General features: G+C 40.3%; 1 protein-coding gene across 1 annotated transcript in view; it reads left to right on the top strand.

The window, feature by feature from the left end:
• NCBP1 (nuclear cap binding protein subunit 1) overlaps positions 1 to 20,570 on the top strand; it is a 188,252-nt gene that overhangs the window by 48,443 nt on the left and 119,239 nt on the right. Inside the window, exon 7 of the mRNA XM_053702701.1 lies at positions 9,687 to 9,756. Within this exon, the coding sequence (XP_053558676.1) occupies positions 9,687 to 9,756 (70 nt within the window). The remainder of the gene's footprint in view (positions 1 to 9,686; positions 9,757 to 20,570) is intronic.

The raw sequence follows: 20,570 nt of genomic DNA, 5'->3' as shown, positions 1-20,570 counted from the left end.
ATTCCTATTGGCTGAATTTTCAAAACAGCCAATAGGATGAGAGCTACTGAAATCCTATTGGCTGTTCAAATCAGCCAATAAGATTTCAGTAGCTCTCATCCTATTGGCTGATTTTGAAAATTTCAGCCAATAGGAATTCAAGGTACCCCAATAAATATGGGATACCTTCAATTCAATCTTCAGTGTGCGGCGGACGCTCGCATGAAGAGGAACCTCCACGCCTTCACCGAGGACCCCCGCCAATGACTGCCGCCGAGGATCGCCACTTCAGAGAAGACCGCTCCGGACCTCCGCTCCTCCTTCGCTGTGGATGAAGATGATGGACCTGCCTGGACTTCTGAAACCGTGAGTACCTATTTGGGGCTTTAGTGTTAATTTTTTTTTTTAAATTTTTTTGGGGGGGGTTTGATTTTTTTAGATTTGTTTTTTTTTTTTTTGGGCAAATTGCAAAAGAACTGAAATGCCCTTTTCTCCAACATAGGTGTGTCCGGTCCACGGCGTCATCCTTACTTGTGGGATATTCTCTTCCCCAACAGGAAATGGCAACATGGTCACATGATCCCTCCTAGGCTCCGCCTACCCCAGTCATTCTCTTTGCCGTTGTACAGGCAACATCTCCACGGAGATGGCTTAGAGTTTTTTAGTGTTTAACTGTAGTTTTTCATTATTCAATCAAGAGTTTGTTATTTTAAAATAGTGCTGGTATGTACTATTTACTCTGAAACAGAAAAGAGATGAAGATTTCTGTTTGTAAGAGGAAAATGATTTTAGCAACCGTTACTAAAATCCATGGCTGTTCCACACAGGACTGTTGAGAGGAATTAACTTCAGTTGGGGGAACAGTGAGCAGTCTTTTGCTGCTTGAGGTATGACACATTCTAACAAGACGATGTAATGCTGGAAGCTGTCATTTTCCCTATGGGATCCGGTAAGCCATTTTTATTCAGACAGTAAATAAGGGCTTCACAAGGGCTTATTAAGACTGTAGACATTTTCTGGGCTAAATCGATTCATATTTACACATATTTAGCCTTGAGGAATCATTTAATCTGGGTATTTTTGTAAAATAATATCGGCAGGCACTGTTTTAGACACCTTATTCTCTAGGGGCTTTCCCTAATCATAGGCAGAGCCTCATTTTCGCGCCGGTATTGCGCACTTGTTTTTGAGAAGCATGACATGCAGTCGCATGTGTGAGGAGCTCTGATACATAGAAAAGACTTTCTGAAGGCGTCATTTGGTATCGTATTCCCCTTTGGGCTTGGTTGGGTCTCAGCAAAGCAGATACCAGGGACTGTAAAGGGGTTAAAGATAAAAACGGCTCCGGTTTCGTTATTTTAAGGGTTAAAGCTTCCAAATTTGGTGTGCAATACTTTTAAGGCTTTAAGACACTGTGGTGAAATTTTGGTGAATTTTGAACAATTCCTTCATACTTTTTCGCAATTGCAGTAATAAAGTGTGTTCAGTTTAAAATTTAAAGTGACAGTAACGGTTTTATTTTAAAACGTTTTTTGTACTTTGTTATCAAGTTTATGCCTGTTTAACATGTCTGAACTACCAGATAGACTGTGTTCTGAATGTGGGGAAGCCAAGGTTCCTTCTCATTTAAATAGATGTGATTTATGTGACACTGAAAATGATGCCCAAGATGATTCCTCAAGTGAGGGGAGTAAGCATGGTACTGCATCATTCCCTCCTTCGTCTACACCAGTCTTGCCCACTCAGGAGGCCCCTAGTACATCTAGCGCGCCAATACTCCTTACTATGCAACAATTAACGGCTGTAATGGATAATTCTATCAAAAACATTTTAGCCAAAATGCCCACTTATCAGCGCAAGCGCGACTGCTCTGTTTTAGATACTGAAGAGCATGAGGACGCTGATGATAATGGTTCTGAAATGCCCCTACACCAGTCTGAGGGGGCCAGGGAGGTTTTGTCTGAGGGAGAAATTTCAGATTCAGGGAAAATTTCTCAACAAGCTGAACCCGATGTGATTACATTTAAATTTAAGTTGGAACATCACCGCGCTCTGCTTAAGGAGGTATTATCCACTCTGGATGATTGTGAGAATTTGATCATCCCAGAGAAACTATGTAAAATGGACAAGTTCCTAGAGGTCCCGGGGCTCCCAGAAGCTTTTCCTATACCCAAGCGGGTGGCGGACATTGTAAATAAAGAATGGGAAAGGCCCGGTATACCTTTCGTCCCTCCCCCCATATTTAAAAAATTGTTTCCTATGGTCGACCCCAGAAAGGACTTATGGCAGACAGTCCCCAAGGTCGAGGGAGCGGTTTCTACTTTAAACAAACGCACCACTATACCCATAGAAGATAGTTGTGCTTTCAAAGATCCTATGGATAAAAAAATTAGAAGGTTTGCTTAAAAAGATGTTTGTTCAGCAAGGTTACCTTCTACAACCAATTTCATGCATTGTCCCTGTCACTACAGCCGCGTGTTTCTGGTTCGATGAGCTAGTAAAGGCGATCGATAGTGATTCTCCTCCTTATGAGGAGATTATGGACAGAATCCGTGCTCTCAAATTGGCCAATTCTTTCACCCTAGACGCCACTTTGCAATTGGCTAGGTTAGCGGCGAAAAATTCTGGGTTTGCTATTGTGGCGCGCAGAGTGCTTTGGTTGAAATCTTGGTCAGCGGATGCGTCTTCCAAGAACAAACTACTTAACATTCCTTTCAAGGGGAAAACGCTGTTTGGCCCTGACTTGAAAGAGATTATCTCTGATATCACTGGGGGTAAGGGCCACGCCCTTCCTCAGGATAGGTCTTTCAAGGCCAAAAATAAACCTAATTTTCGTCCCTTTCGTAGAAACGGACCAGCCCCAAGTGCTACGTCCTCTAAGCAAGAGGGTAATACTTCTCAAGCCAAGCCAGCCTGGAGACCAATGCAAGGCTGGAACAAGGGAAAGCAGGCCAAGAAACCTGCCACTGCTACCAAGACAGCATGAAATGTTGGCCCCCGATCCGGGACCGGATCTGGTGGGGGGCAGACTCTCTCTCTTTGCTCAGGCTTGGGCAAGAGATGTTCTGGATCCTTGGGCACTAGAACTAGTCTCCCAAGGTTATCTTCTGGAATTCAAGGGGCTTCCCCCAAGGGGGAGGTTCCACAGGTCTCAATTGTCTTCAGACCACATAAAGAGACAGGCATTCTTACATTGTGTAGAAGACCTGTTAAAAATGGGAGTGATTCATCCTGTTCCATTAGGAGAACAAGGGATGGGGTTCTACTCCAATCTGTTCATAGTTCCCAAAAAAGAGGGAACGTTCAGACCAATCTTAGATCTCAAGATCTTAAACAAGTTTCTCAAGGTTCCATCGTTCAAAATGGAAACCATTCGAACAATTCTTCCTTCCATCCAGGAAGGTCAATTCATGACCACGGTGGATTTAAAGGATGCGTATCTACGTATTCCTATCCACAAGGAACATCATCGGTTCCTAAGGTTCGCATTCCTGGACAAGCATTACCAGTTCGTGGCGCTTCCTTTCGGATTAGCCACTGCTCCAAGGATTTTCACAAAGGTACTAGGGTCCCTTCTAGCGGTACTAAGACCAAGGGGCATTGCAGTAGTTCCTTACTTGGACGACATTCTGATTCAAGCGTCGTCCCTTCCTCAAGCAAAGGCTCACACGGACATAGTCCTGGCCTTTCTCAGATCTCACGGTTGGAAAGTGAACGTGGAAAAGAGTTCTCTATCTCCGTCGACAAGGGTTCCCTTCTTGGGAACAATAATAGACTCCTTAGAAATGAGGATTTTTCTGACGGAGGCCAGAAAAACAAAACTTCTAAACTCTTGTCAAACACTTCATTCCGTTCCTCTTCCTTCCATAGCGCAGTGCATGGAAGTAATAGGTTTGATGGTAGCGGCAATGGACATAGTTCCTTTTGCGCGCATTCATCTAAGACCATTACAACTGTGCATGCTCAGTCAGTGGAATGGGGACTATACAGACTTGTCTCCGACGATACAAGTAAATCAGAGGACCAGAGACTCACTCCGTTGGTGGCTGTCCCTGGACAACCTGTCACAAGGGATGACCTTCCGCAGACCAGAGTGGGTCATTGTCACGACCGACGCCAGTCTGATGGGCTGGGGCGCGGTCTGGGGACCCCTGAAAGCTCAGGGTCTTTGGTCTCGAGAAGAATCTCTTCTACCGATAAATATTCTGGAACTGAGAGCGATATTCAATGCTCTCAAGGCTTGGCCTCAGCTAGCAAAGGCCAAGTTCATACGGTTTCAATCAGACAACATGACGACTGTTGCGTACATCAACCATCAGGGGGGAACAAGGAGTTCCCTGGCGATGGAAGAAGTGACCAAAATCATTCAATGGGCGGAGACTCACTCCTGCCACCTATCTGCAATCCACATCCCAGGAGTGGAAAATTGGGAAGCGGATTTTCTGAGTCGTCAGACATTACATCCGGGGGAGTGGGAACTCCATCCGGAAATCTTTGCCCAAATTACTCAACTGTGGGGCATTCCAGACATGGATCTGATGGCCTCTCGTCAGAACTTCAAGGTTCCTTGCTACGGGTCCAGATCCAGGGATCCCAAGGCGACTCTAGTAGATGCACTAGTAGCACCTTGGACCTTCAAACTAGCTTATGTATTCCCGCCGTTTCCTCTCATCCCCAGGCTGGTAGCCAGGATCAATCAAGAGAGGGCGTCGGTGATCTTGATAGCTCCTGCGTGGCCACGCAGGACTTGGTATGCAGATCTGGTGAATATGTCATCGGCTCCACCATGGAAGCTACCTTTGAGACGAGACCTTCTTGTTCAAGGTCCGTTCGAACATCCGAATCTGGTCTCACTCCAGCTGACTGCTTGGAGATTGAACGCTTGATCTTATCAAAACGAGGGTTCTTAGATTCTGTTATTGATACTCTTGTTCAGGCCAGAAAGCCTGTAACTAGAAAAATTTACCACAAAATATGGAAAAAATATATCTGTTGGTGTGAATCTAAAGGATTCCCTTGGGACAAGGTAAAGATTCCTAAGATTCTATCCTTTCTTCAAGAAGGATTGGAGAAAGGATTATCTGCAAGTTCCTTGAAGGGACAGATTTCTGCCTTGTCTGTGTTACTTCACAAAAAGCTGGCAGCTGTGCCAGATGTTCAAGCCTTTGTTCAGGCTCTGGTTAGAATCAAGCCTGTTTACAAACCTTTGACTCCTCCTTGGAGTCTCAACTTAGTTCTTTCAGTTCTTCAGGGGGTTCCGTTTGAACCCTTACATTCCGTTGATATTAAGTTATTATCTTGGAAAGTTTTGTTTTTGGTTGCAATTTCTTCTGCTAGAAGAGTTTCAGAATTATCTGCTCTGCAGTGTTCTCCTCCTTATCTGGTGTTCCATGCAGATAAGGTGGTTTTACGTACTAAACCTGGTTTACTTCCAAAAGTTGTTTCTAACAAAAACATTAACCAGGAGATAGTCGTACCTTCTTTGTGTCCGAAACCAGTTTCGAAGAAGGAACGTTTGTTGCACAATTTGGATGTTGTTCGCGCTCTAAAATTCTATTTAGATGCTACAAAGGATTTTAGACAAACATCTTCCTTGTTTGTTGTTTATTCTGGTAAAAGGAGAGGTCAAAAGCAACTTCTACCTCTCTCTCTTTTTGGATTAAAAGCATCATCAGATTGGCTTATGTGACTGCCGGACGGCAGCCTCCTGAAAGAATTACAGCTCATTCCACTAGGGCTGTGGCTTCCACATGGGCCTTCAAGAACGAGGCTTCTGTTGATCAGATATGTAGGGCAGCGACTTGGTCTTCACTGCACACTTTTACCAAATTTTACAAGTTTGATACTTTTGCTTCTTCTGAGGCTATTTTTGGGAGAAAGGTTTTGCAAGCCGTGGTGCCTTCCATTTAGGTGACCTGATTTGCTCCCTCCCTTCATCCGTGTCCTAAAGCTTTGGTATTGGTTCCCACAAGTAAGGATGACGCCGTGGACCGGACACACCTATGTTGGAGAAAACAGAATTTATGTTTACCTGATAAATTACTTTCTCCAACGGTGTGTCCGGTCCACGGCCCGCCCTGGTTTTTTAATCAGGTCTGATAATTTATTTTCTTTAACTACAGTCACCACGGTATCATATGGTTTCTCCTATGCAAATATTCCTCCTTAACGTCGGTCGAATGACTGGGGTAGGCGGAGCCTAGGAGGGATCATGTGACCAGCTTTGCTGGGCTCTTTGCCATTTCCTGTTGGGGAAGAGAATATCCCACAAGTAAGGATGACGCCGTGGACCGGACACACCGTTGGAGAAAGTAATTTATCAGGTAAACATAAATTCTGTTTTTAAGGGCAGTGAAAAACTGCTGAATGCCCTTTTAAGGGCAATGCCCATACAAATGCCCCTTTAGGGGCAATGTGTAGTTTAGGTTTATTAGTGTTGGCTTTTTATTTTGAGGGGGGTGGGGTTGGTGAGTGGGTGGTTTTAATGTTAGGGGGGCCTTGATTTATTTGTAATGTTAAAGAGCTGATTTCTTTAAGGCAATGCCCTAAAAAAAGCCCTTTATGGGGCTGTTGGTAATTTTAACATTAGATTAGGTTTTTTTTTATTTTGGGGGGCTTTTTTATTTTCATAGGTATTAGGTTTAATTTTTTTATTTTGGATCGTGTTTATTTTTTGTATTGTTAGTTAGCCTTTTTCCCTTCTGTAATTAGATTAATGTAATGTAATTTTTTGTATTTTCTATTTTGTAGTATTTTTTTTTATTGTAATTAAGGGGTTAATTTAAGGGGTGTTAGATTAGGGGGCTTAGTCATTAAATTAGTTTTTTGCATTGTGGGGGTTGGCGGTGTAAGAGTTAATAGGTTAATTAGGTTTAATGCGTTGTGGGGTGAGAAATGTATCTAACAGTGCTTTTAAAAAAAATCGCATTCTTGATATTTCATGTCCAAAATCCTGATATTCATTTTTTCCCATATTACACAGCCCTATATCACACTGTGACAGACAGGTCTGTGTCATTCAATATGAATGTGTTTCACTTCCAAAACTAAATCCTGCCCATATATACATTCAAGGGTCTAACTTTCATTTTCCTTTTCCTCTAGAAAGGGTTCCTTTCATTTTTGATTGTTTTAGTCTGACTAGAGCAGTGCTTTCCAAACTGTGTGTCGGGACACACTAGTGTGTCGGCAGCAGTGTGTAGGTGTGTCCCTGCTTCAGCACAAATTCTTTTTTTAATTTTTTTTTTGGTTTCTGACTTTCCACCTGCCTGCTACGCATATCACATGGTTGACACATGATTGATACCTAGGGGGACACAGATCATGTTAACCTATTGGCACAGCTCAGTGAGAACTGAAACTATTCCCATTGGCTGTACATTGGCTCCTGACTGCACGTGTAGTCTCCTTAATTGGCTCGTGACTGCATGTGTAGTCAGTGAGTGGGACAGCAGTGTGTACACAGCGTGGGCAGTAGTCAACCGGATTCACCGAGCTCTGAGGGCGGCAGATTAAACGCTGAGCAGAAGTCAGTTGGGTTTTTTTGCAGCTAGCCCCCAGTAGTGCATTGCTGCTGATGCTCTTGATATATGGATAGGAAGTGGAAGCTTAAAAATGCTTGATGATGAAATGCGAGTGTCTTTATCTAATATTCCACCAAATATTCAGAAATTGTGTTCATCCCATCAACCTCATACATCCCATTAAAATAATAAGTAGCTATTGGTGTTATTAAACACTTTTTTAATTCTTGCACATACATACTGTTACTTGTAAATACATTTTGTTATTATATAATTTATGTATGTGTCCGTATCTCTAAAAACAAGTTAGATTAACCTCCTTTTTGCTAGTACAACTGAATTACTGTGTCGCGAAATGATGTAGGTCTAAAAAGTGTGTCACCAACATGAAAAGTTTGGAAAGCTCTGGACTAGAGGCAGAGGGAAGTGGGTTTTGGTTTGGTTCTTCAAGTTGAATAATACATTTCTGTATATCTGTTCAGGTGTCTTTGCTTGGAGACAGACCTTTTCGAGTTGAGGGACATTTGGACAAGATTTTCTTATTGCTTTGATACATCGCCACTCCTGTGTTTTTTCAGTATCAATCTCTATAATTTTAAGAGACATTTGGGTCTTCTCACATTGCTTATCCCTTTTTCAGTTGAACTGAAAGGGGTATCCATTTATTAGCGATTACAAAATTTGTGCTTACTTATCCAATTTCTTTTCAATCATTAGCTTATATTTCATCCTTACACAAGATCAATTATGGCAACATGGGATTTACCTCTTGTTCGTGAGGTTCTTTTAGATACTTTGTTTGTACTACTGCTAGAAGGTTTTTCTTTGGTTTTTAATTTAGAAGACAGTCTTTTTGGTGGCTATTTATTTCTACAAGGCGTGGGAATTAAGATTTTTTTTTTTCTGAAAAAAATAATTCTCTTTTCATCAAGGAAGGTTGTCCTACATACGATTCCTGAGTTTTTGAGTTTTTTCTTGAGTGGACACTGACTTTTGTAAATCATAAATTGTTGTTCTGCCATCTTTTTGCTGAGTAAGCCACGTTATCCCTTTGGCGTGGCTTGTTGCTTACACATCTGTCACATAACCCAGTCTATTCGCAGGACTGGATCGTCTCTTCGTCATACCTAAACATCTTCGTTAGTGCCAAGCTTGGCAAAAACGATTCTCTAGTTTAAAGGATTACTTTCTGTTATAATTTTTAAGCTAAACAACTAACATATTAAAGTTAATAAACATTAATTAAAACCTACTGATCTATATTTTCTCCAAAACAAAGTTTCATAACGTTCTAAAAGTTATATCTTTTATTCGCCGATGTCACATAATCCTGCCCACTATTTTCAGCACTGCATGTTCAAAATACTTAAACCAATAACTTTGTATTTAAAGCGCCATTTTGAAACCTAGGTATTGTAAACGGATTGGTACAGAGCAAAGGATACATACGGAGTGGGTTTGGAAAACAATTACATTTGCAGACAAGATTTCTGATATAAGGTAGAGATATGTTAATGAAATGCTATTGATAAAAAGCGTATTTGGGGTAGTTAGTTAGTAACAGGCATAGAAAATATTTACTTACAGTGGCCCTTTAAGTTCAAGCTATTTCAAGAGCTTATAAACGAAGGAATTAACCATTTCCAGTTTGCCTCAGGACACATTCCTCAAGGGTAGTGTTAACCTCATTGACTATGGAGACTGATACTACCTCATCTGAAATCTGTTTTTCTGCAGTCTGGAAAAAAACTCATACTTCTTTGTCACATTATTGTTTATATGTTAAGTAATCTGATTCTGCTAGATTTGGTCGTTAAATTCATTCTTCTGTTATAACTTTTTACATTTTGCAGGTAATAAACAGGTAATTGGGTAATTACCCAAGGATATGAGCCAAGAAATAGAATTTTTGTATTTGGGTGCTAATTTCTAGATTTTCAAATGTCTTTGTTTTATGGCTGCACAATAGTGCTGCATCTGTGTGCCAGAGCATTTAGTGTTGAACCCTGTTTTTCAGTTGTTTGTAACTTTGGGATTGTGTGAATGAATTTGATACTTTGTACTTTTACACTAGAACTTTTTTAGGAACTGGTCGTATTTGTTTTATATTATATGTAATTTATCTTATGTAAATGTGCATTAACTCTTTTAAATTTTTTTTTTTTTTTTTTTTTTTTTATATAGACGAAGGCAGAAGAATCATGTGGCAATATTACAAGTATGGTCTGCTGATAAACCACACCCACAGGAAGAGGTAATTTGCAGATTTCATATTAAAGGACATTATAGTAGAAACTCAATACAGGTATACCCCTCTCATACAGTGGGTTAGGGACCAGAGCCCCGCTGTAAAGTGAAAGCTGCCTTAAAGTGAAACAAGGCAGTTTTAGCTTTCTTTGCACTTGCCAGTGTATTTAAAAACTTGAAAAACATGTTTGATCTAACATATATATTAGGGGTGCAATAGTGCTTTTTAGTTTACCACTAGCACAGTATTTAATTAGTATTCAATAAAACCTGTACCAGTAAAATAGTGTCAATTACTGTAGTAAAATTTACCAGACTACTACACTGACACAGATTGCATTGTAATGCTGTAAAGAGTGAACTGTGCATAGCAAAATGGTGCCAGTCACTTTTCTTGCAATCTCATGAAGATTACAGCACTGTTTCAAAATCCTTGGTGCTCCACAAAGTGTTGTATTAGCGAAGCACTGTAAAGTGAGGTATACTTGTCATTTTAAGGCTTGTGATCCTGCACCTCTGTGTTTAACCACCGCAAAATGATTAAACACACACAGTAGAAGACACGCAGAGCACTGCTGGTCCCAAGCCCATAGAGGTGCGTGCTCACTAGTCTTAAAGTTACATGCTGTAACAAATTAGAGAATGTCTTTACTATAAAGGCTATTTTAATGCAAAGTATACATTCTTTTAGGAGAACTTTTAAACACTCTCTGAAAAATACTTTAACAATCTCATACATTTCTATGCAGACGTAAATTTGACAGCAATAAAAAGAAAAATGAAAAAAACGTATGTGCACACTGAGGTCACAATTTAAGGCTCTATGAAAGGAGACTTAATCTCCAGCAACGTAACAGTTTTTTCACTGTAAGAGCAATTAAATTGTGGAACTAATTACATAAGGAGGTAGTAAATGCTAATACCTTAGATACATTTCTGGCTAGATACAGAATTCAGGGATACGATTGCTGATGTTAAATGGGTCATCTTTTTAATTGGTTTTATTTAAACTCAACTGGACCTTTAATTGTAAATTAAGATTTGTATAGGTTGAACTTGATGGACTTCAGTCTTTTTTTCAACCTCATCTACTATGTTGCTATGAAATAATTTATGAATAATCAACGATTTCCCTGTGTTTGCTACTACCTTTCTTAAAGTGTAACTTCCAGAATTTTGTTTTAAACAATTAAACTTCCAACTATTAAGACGCACAAATATATTCTGCCTTCATTTTGCTTTCCTTAAAGGGACACTGAATCCAATTATTTTTCTCTTGTGATTCAGATAGAGCATACAATTTTAAGCAACTTTCTAATTTACTCCTATTGTCAAATTTTCTTCATTCTCTTGGTATATTTATTTGAAAACCAAGAATGTAAGTTTAGATGACGGCCCATTTTTGATGAAATAACCTGGGTTGTCCTTGCTGGTTGGACAACGCCATTAAAAACAAGTGCTGTCCAGTGTACTGAAGCAAAAATTGGCTAGCTCCTTAGCTTAGATGGCTTCTTTTTCAAATAGATAGCAAGATAACGAATAAAAATTAATAGGAGTAAATTAGAAAGTTGCTTAAAGGACCAGTCAACACAGTAGATTTGTATAATCAACAAATGCAAAATAACAAGACAATGCAATAGCACTTAGTCTAAACTTCAAATGAGTAGTAGATTTTTATTTTCGGACAATTTTTAAAGTTATGACTTTTTCCTCTCCCCCTGTAACATGTGACAGCCATCAGCCAATTACAAATGCATACACGTACCATGTGACAGCCATCAGCCATTCACAAATGCATACACACTTATTCTTGCACATGCTCAGTAGGAGCTGGTAACTCAAAAAGTTTAAATATAAAAATACTGTGCACATTTTGTTAATGGAAGTAAATTGGAAAGTTGTTTAAAATGGCATGCTCTATCCGAATAATGAAAGTTTAATTTTGATTGAGTGTCCCTTTAAAATTGCATGCTCTATCTGAATCACAAAATAAAAAAAAAATGGGTTCAGTGTCCCTTTAATAGTATTGTGTAAAATTGTATCATTAGTGTTAAATGACCATTTAACACAGTACAATTGCATAATAAAAAGACAATGCAGGAGTAATATACTGAAGATCTAGAAGTGAGTTTCAAGCTAGTGGAAAAAAGCATCTAATTCAATTTCTTTAATTTAGAGAATCTAATGCCAGATTACATAAATTGTATATTGCCCCATACATATTGGATACGTGGAGTAGAAATTATATTTTTTGCCCAAGATGTTGCACAAGTAAAGGCAGACCTAGAATACTGTTTCTGGAACTGCCCTAAAATTTTAGCTTTCTGGTTCCAAGTTAATTTCTGCATAGGTAGAATAACCAAAAAATGTAAGATACTGGAAAAACAGTTTTTTTTTTTTTCTTTTAGTAGAATTCAGAAAATGTAGAATTGATTAACTTAGAATTGATCAACTTGCATTCAACTCTAGTTGAACGCAATACTTTTCTCGGTCTTTTGAAATCTCAGAAACAACCTTGTTTAGCCTTGTCAAGAAAATGATATCCCATCTAACGTGGAGTGATACAATCACTTCCAAAAGAGGTTGAGTTGCAAATAATATCCCCTCTTCTAAAATCTAACGGCTAGATTACGAGTTTTGCGGTAAGCTGAAAAAGCAGCGTTAACAGGTATTACGAGTCTTGCAGGTTTAGGGGCACCGCACACTTTTTTTTTTGGCCTTACCGCAAACCGACTTGCGTAAAGTTTGTAATCCCTTTTTTCTATGGGACTTCCATAGCGCTGGTATTAAGAGTTTTTCCTGGGAGGCCAAAAAGTGAGTGGTACACCCTCTACCTCCAAGATTCGTAACGCATTCTAAAGTCAGTAGTTATGAGTTTTACACTACAACGCTGTAGCATAAAACTCATAATTAAAGTGCTTCAAAGTACACTAACACCCATAAACTACCAATTAACCCCTAAACCGAGGCCCTCCTGCATCGCAAACACTATAATAACATTTTTAACCCCTAATCTGCCGCTTCGGACATCGCCACCACTATAATAAACATTAATCCCTAAACTGCCGCACTCATGCCTCACAAACACTAGTTAAATATTAACCCCTAGTCTACCGCCCCTAACATTGCCGCCACTTACATTATACTTATTAACCCCTAATCTTCCGCTCCGGACATCGCCACCACCTACATTATATTTATTAACCCCTAATCTGCCGTCCCCAACATCGCCGACACCTACATTATATTTATTAACCCGTAATCTCCCTCCCCAATGTCGCCACAACCTACCTACATTTATTAACCCCTAATCTGCCGCCCCCTTACTTCTAAATTTATTAACCCCTTCCCTTTTAAGGGCAATGCCCTTTTCAGGGCAATGGGGGGAGCTTAGGTTTTTTTAGTTAGGATTTTATTTGGAGGGTTGGTTGTGTGGGTGGTGGGTTTTACTGTTGGGGGGGTTGTTGTTTTTTTTGTTTGCTTTTTTTTTTACAGGTAAAAGAGCAGATTTCTTTGGGGCAATGCCCCGCAAAAGGCCCTTTTAAGGGCTATTGGTAGTTTAGTTTAGGCTAGGATTTTTTTTATTTTGTAATTTTATTTTATTTTTTTGTAATTTGTTTTTTATTTTGTGTAATTTAGTGTGTTTTTTTGTGTGATTTAGCTAATTTAATTTATTTAATTGTATTTAATTTAGGGAATTTATTTAATTGTAGTATTAGGTGTTAGTGTAAATTAGGTTAGGTTTTATTTTACAGGTAAATTTGTCTTTATTTTAGCTAGGTAGTTATTTAAATAGTTAATAACTATTCTACCTAGTTAAAATAAATACAAACTTACCTGTAAAATAAAACCGAAGCTAGATACAATGTAACTATTAGTTATATTGTAGCTAGCTTAGGGTTTATTTTATAGGTAAGTATTTAGTTTTAAATAGGAATAATTTAGTTAATTATAGTAATTTTATTTAGATTTATTTAAATTATATTTAAGTTAGGGGGGGTTAGGGTTAGATTTAGGATTAGGGGTTAATAAATTTAGAATAGTGGTGGCGACGTTGGACGGCAGATTAGGGATAATAAATGTAGGTAGGTTGCGGCGACATTGGGGGAGGGAGATTAGGGGTTAATAAATATAATGTAGGTGTCGGCGATGTTGGGGGCAGCAGATTTGGGGTTGATAAATATAATGTAGGTGGCGGCGATGTCGGGGGCGGCAGATTACGGGTGTTTAGATGTTAGGGTGTTAGGTGTAAACATAACTTTTATTTCCCAATAGGAATCAATGGGGCTGCGTTACTGAGATTTACGCTGCTTTTTGGCAGGTGTTAGACTTTTTCTTAGCCAGCTCTCCCCATTGATGTCTATGGGGAAATCGTGCACAAGCACGTACAACCAGATCACCACTGACTTAAGCAGCGCTGGTATTGGAGTGCAGTGTGGAGCTCAATTTTGCTCTACACTCACTTTTTGTCTTGACGCCGGGTTTGTAAAAACCCATTTTCTCCAACATTGGTGTGTCCGGTCCACGGCGTCATCCTTACTTGTGGGATATTCTCTTCCCCAACAGGAAATGGCAAAGAGTCCCAGCAAAGCTGGTCACATGATCCCTCCTAGGCTCCGCCCACCCCAGTCATTCTCTTTGCCGTTGCACAGGCAACATCTCCACGGAGATGGTTAAGAGTTTTTTGGTGTTTAAATGTAGTTTTATTCTTCTATCAAGTGTTTGTTATTTTAAAATAGTGCTGGTATGTACTATTTACTCTGAAACAGAAAAGGATGAAGATTTCTGTTTGTAAGAGGAAGATGATTTTAGCAGACAGTAACTAAAATCGATTGCTGTTTCCACACAGGACTGTTGAGATGAAGTAACTTCAGTTGGGGGAAACAGTTAGCAGTCTTTTCTGCTTAAGGTATGACTAGCCATATTTCTAACAAGACCATGTAATGCTGGAAGGCTGTCATTTCCCCTCATGGGGACCGGTAAGCCATTTTCTTAGTTAAACATAAAAGAATAAAGGGCTTCAAAAAGGGCTTAAAAACTGGTAGACATTTTTCTGGGCTAAAACAATTGCTTTACTAGGCATATTATGCAGATTCTAACAAATTATTGGTATTATAATCTTGGGGAACGTTTAGAAAAACGGCAGGCACTGTGTTGGACACCTTTTTTAGTCTGGGGGCCTTTCTAGTTATAGACAGAGCCTCATTCTGGGACTGTATAGGGGTTAAATGTAAAAACGGCTCCGGTTCCGTTAATGTAAGGGTTAAAGCTCTGAAATTTGGTGTGCAATACTTTTAATGCTTTAAGACACTGTGGTGAAATTTTGGTGAATTTTGAACAATTCCTTCATACTTTTTCACATATTCAGTAATAAAGTGTTTTCAGTTTGAAATTTAAAGTGACAGTAACGGTTTTATTTTAAAACGTTTTTTGTGCTTTGTTGACAAGTTTAAGCCTGTTTAACATGTCTGTACCATCAGATAAGCTATGTTCTATATGTATGAAAGCCAATGTGTCTCCCCATTTAAATTTATGTAATAATTGTGCCATAGTGTCCAAACAAAGTAAGGACAGTAATGCAACAGATAATGATATTGCCCAAGATGATTCCTCAAATGAGGGGAGTAAACATGATACTACATCATCCCCTACTGTGTCTACACCAGTTATGCCCACACAGGAGGCCCCTAGTACATCTAGTGCGCCAATACTTATTACCATGCAACAATTAACGGCTGTAATGGATAACTCCATAGCAAATCTTTTATCCAAAATGCCTACTTATCAGAGAAAGCGCGATTGCTCTGTTTTAAACACTGAAGAGCAAGAGGACGCTGATGATAACTGTTCTGACATACCCTCACACGAATCTCAAGGGGCCATGAGGGAGGTTTTGTCTGATGGAGAAATTTCAGATTCAGGAAAAATTTCTCATCAAGCTGAACCTGATGTTGTGACATTTAAATTAGAACAACTCCGCGCACTGCTTAAGGAGGTGTTATCTACTCTGGATGATTGTGACAATTTGGTCATTCCAGAGAAATTATGTAAGATGGACAAGTTCCTAGAGGTTCCGGTGCCCCCCAACGCTTTTCCTATACCCAAGCGGGTGGCGGACATAGTAAATAAAGAGTGGGAAAGGCCCGGCATACCTTTTGTCCCCCCCCCCCCTATATTTAAGAAATTATTTCCTATAGTCAACCCCAGAAAGGACTTATGGCAGACAGTCCCCAAGGTCGAGGGGGCGGTTTCTACTCTAAACAAACGCACTACTATTCCTATCGAAGATAGTTGTGCTTTCAAAGATCCTATGGATAAGAAATTAGAGGGTTTGCTTAAAAAGATTTTTGTACAGCAAGGTTACCTTCTACAACCAATTTCATGCATTGTTCCTGTCACTACGGCAGCGTGTTTCTGGTTCGAGGAACTAGAAAAATCGCTCAGTAAAGAATCTTCGTATGAGGAGGTTATGGACAGAGTTCAAGCACTTAAATTGGCTAACTCTTTTGTTTTAGATGCCGCTTTGCAATTAGCTAGATTAGCTGCGAAAAATTCAGGGTTTGCTGTCGTGGCGCGCAGAGTGCTTTGGCTAAAGTCTTGGTCAGCGGATGTGTCTTCCAAGACAAAATTGCTTAACATTCCTTTCAAAGGTAAAACATTATTTGGACCTGATTTGAAAGAGATTATTTCAGACATCACTGGGGGAAAGGGCCACGCCCTCCCACAGGATAGGTCTTTTAAGGCTAATAATAAGCCTAATTTTCGTCCCTTTCGCAGAAACGGACCAGTCTCTAATTCTGTATCCTCTAAGCAAGAGGGTAATACTTCACAACCCAAACCAGCCTGGAAACCAATGCAAGGCTGGAACAAGGGTAAGCAGGCCAAGAAGCCTACCACTGCTACCAAAACAGCATGAAGGGATAGCCCCCGATCCGGGACCGGATCTAGTGGGGGGCAGACTTTCTCTCTTTGCTCAGGCTTGGGCAAGAGATGTTCAGGATCCTTGGGCGCTAGAAATAGTTTCTCAAGGTTATCTCCTGGAATTCAAGGAACTACCCCCAAGGGGAAGGTTCCACTGGTCTCAATTATCTTCAAACCAAATAAAGAGACAGGCATTCTTACATTGTGTAGAAGACCTGTTAAAGATGGGAGTGATACATCCAGTTCCAATAAGAGAACAAGGAATGGGATTTTATTCCAATCTGTTCATAGTTCCCAAAAAAGAGGGAACATTCAGACCAATTTTGGATCTAAAGATCCTAAACAAATTTCTCAGGGTACCATCGTTCAAAATGGAAACTATTCGAACAATCCTACCTACTATCCAGGAAAATCAATTTATGACTACCGTGGATTTAAAGGATGCGTACCTACATATTCCTATCCACAAGGAACATCATCAGTTCCTAAGGTTCGCTTTTCTGGACAAGCATTACCAGTTTGTGGCACTTCCATTTGGATTAGCCACTGCTCCAAGGATTTTCACAAAGGTACTAGGGTCCCTTCTAGCGGTTCTAAGACCAAGGGGCATTGCAGTAGTACCTTACTTGGACCACATCCTGATTCAAGCGTCGTCCCTGTCAAAAGCAAAGGCTCATACGGACATCGTCCTAGCCTTTCTCAGATCTCACGGATGGAAGGTGAACAAAGAAAAAAGTTCTCTGTCCCCGTCAACAAGAGTTCCCTTCTTGGGAACAATAATAGATTCCTTAGAAATGAGGATTTTTCTGACAGAGGTCAGAAAATCAAAACTTCTAAGCTCTTGTCAAGTACTTCATTCTGTTCCTCGTCCTTCCATAGCGCAGTGCATGGAAGTAATAGGATTGATGGTTGCAACAATGGACATAGTTCTTTTTGCACGAATTCATCTAAGACCATTACAACTGTGCATGCTCAGACAGTGGAATGGGGATTATACAGACTTGTCTCCGACGATTCAAGTAGATCAAAAGACCAGAGATTCACTCCGTTGGTGGCTGACCCTGGACAATCTGTCACAGGGAATGAGCTTCCGCAGACCAGAGTGGGTCATTGTCTCGACCGACGCCAGCCTAGTGGGCTGGGGCGCGGTCTGGGAATCCCTGAAAGCTCAGGGTCTATTGTCTCGGGAAGAGTCTCTTCTCCCGATAAACATTCTGGAACTGAGAGCGATATTCAATGCTCTGAGCTTGGCCTCAACTAGCAAAGGCCAAATTCATAAGGTTTCAGTCAGACAACATGACGACCGTTGCATATATCAATCATCAGGGGGGAACAAGGACTTCCCTGGCGATGAAAGAAGTGACCAAGATAATTCAATGGGCGGAGGATCACTCCTGCCACTTGTCTGCGATCCACATCCCAGGAGTGGAAAATTGGGAAGCGGATTTTCTGAGTCGTCAGACATTCCATCCGGGGGAGTGGGAACTCCATCCGGAAATCTTTGCCCAAATAACTCAATTATGGGGCATTCCAGACATGGATCTGATGGCGTCTTGTCAGAACTTCAAGGTTCCTTGCTACGGGTCCAGATCCAGGGATCCCAAGGCGACCCTAGTAGATGCACTAGTAGCACCTTGGACCTTCAACCTAGCTTATGTATTCCCACCGTTTCCTCTCATCCCCAGGCTGGTAGCCAGGATCAATCAGGAGAGGGCCTCGTTGATCTTGATAGCTCCTGCGTGGCCACGCAGGACTTGGTATGCAGACCTGGTGAATATGTCATCGGCTCCACCATGGAAGCTACCTTTGAGACAGGACCTTCTTGTTCAGGGTCCATTCGAACATCCGAATCTGGTTTCCCTCCAACTGACGGCTTGGAGATTGAACGCTTGATTTTATCAAAGCGTGGGTTTTCAGATTCTGTAATAGATACTCTGATTCAGGCTAGAAAGCCTGTAACTAGAAAAATTTACCATAAAATATGGAAAAAATATATCTGTTGGTGTGAATCTAAAGGATTCCCATGGAACAAGATAAAAATTCCTAAGATTCTATCCTTTCTACAAGAAGGTTTGGAGAAAGGATTATCTGCAAGTTCTCTGAAGGGACAGATCTCTGCTTTATCTGTTTTACTTCACAAAAGACTGGCAGCTGTGCCAGATGTTCAAGCATTTGTTCAGGCTCTGGTTAGGATCAAGCCTGTTTACAGACCTTTGACTCCTCCCTGGAGTCTAAATCTAGTTCTTTCAGTTCTTCAAGGGGTTCCGTTTGAACCCTTACATTCCGTAGATATTAAGTTATTATTTTGGAAAGTTTTTTGTTTTTGGTTGCAATTTCTTCTGCTAGAAGAGTTTCAGAGTTATCTGCTCTGCAGTGTTCTCCGCCCTATCTGGTGTTCCATGCAGATAAGGTGGTTTTGCGTACTAAGCCTGGTTTTCTTCCGAAAGTTGTTTCCAACAAAAATATTAACCAGGAGATAGTTGTACCTTCTTTGTGTCCAAATCCAGTTTCAAAGAAGGAACGTTTGTTACACAATTTGGACGTAGTCCGTGCTCTAAAATTCTATTTAGAGGCTACTAAAGATTTCAGACAAACATATTCCTTGTTTGTTGTTTATTCTGGTAAAAGGAGAGGTCAAAAAGCGACTTCTACCTCTCTTTCCTTTTGGCTTAAAAGCATTATCCGATTGGCTTATGAGACTGCCGGACGGCAGCCTCCTGAAAGAATCACAGCTCACTCCACTAGGGCTGTGGCTTCCACATGGGCCTTCAAGAACGAGGCTTCTGTTGACCAGATATGTAAGGCAGCGACTTGGTCTTCCCTGCACACTTTTGCCAAATTTTACAAATTTGATACTTTTGCTTCTTCGGAGGCTATTTTTGGGAGAAAGGTTTTGCAAGCCGTGGTGCCTTCCATTTAGGTGACCTGATTTGCTCCCTCCCTTCATCCGTGTCCTAAAGCTTTGGTATTGGTTCCCACAAGTAAGGATGACGCCGTGGACCGGACTCACCAATGTTGGAGAAAACAGAATTTATGCTTACCTGATAAATTACTTTCTCCAACGGTGTGTCCGGTCCACGGCCCGCCCTGGTTTTTTAATCAGGTCTGATGAATTATTTTCTCTAACTACAGTCACCACGGTATCATATGGTTTCTCCTATATATATTTCCTCCTGTCCGTCGGTCGAATGACTGGGGTGGGCGGAGCCTAGGAGGGATCATGTGACCAGCTTTGCTGGGACTCTTTGCCATTTCCTGTTGGGGAAGAGAATATCCCACAAGTAAGGATGACGCCGTGGACCGGACACACCGTTGGAGAAAGTAATTTATCAGGTAAGCATAAATTCTGTTATTCCATTGCTGCAGGTAAGTGAGCGGTGAGAAAAAACTGCACGTTCTCACCGCACTCCTCATAACGCAAAACTTGTAATCTGGCCGTAAGTATGTTAAAGACTTGGTATTCAGAGGAGAACATAGGCTTGAATAAGAAGTTTGCCCTTTGTCATCTCCCCGCTCCCTAAATTTTATGGGAATCGATATCTTTTATGAAAGGAGTATTGCGGTGATACGATGTGCATAGGTATAAAAAGCTGTTACCTGTGCTATACACTGTAATAGGAATTTAATCATGATTTATGTTTGACTTTTTCTGTTCAGCTGTCTTTATTGGAGATATTTGTAAATCTGAATATTGTATTAAAAATTAGAATTTAAAAAAAAAAAAAAGACAATTTAAACTTAGTTTGAATTTCAAATGAGTGATTTATTTAAAGTGAATGTAAATTTTGATGCTAAAGTGCCCGGTTTTTAAAAATTTGATTAAAAACAGGGGCACTATAATTCATCAATTTACATTTCACTCCTGTTGTGAAAAAAAACTTACCTTTTAAACTTCACAGC

Source organism: Bombina bombina, chromosome 2, assembly GCF_027579735.1.
Source record: "Bombina bombina isolate aBomBom1 chromosome 2, aBomBom1.pri, whole genome shotgun sequence".
Lineage (NCBI taxonomy): Eukaryota > Metazoa > Chordata > Amphibia > Anura > Bombinatoridae > Bombina > Bombina bombina.
Note: the sequence above shows the minus strand (reverse complement) of the source record. Positions and strands in the feature narration are given on the sequence as shown.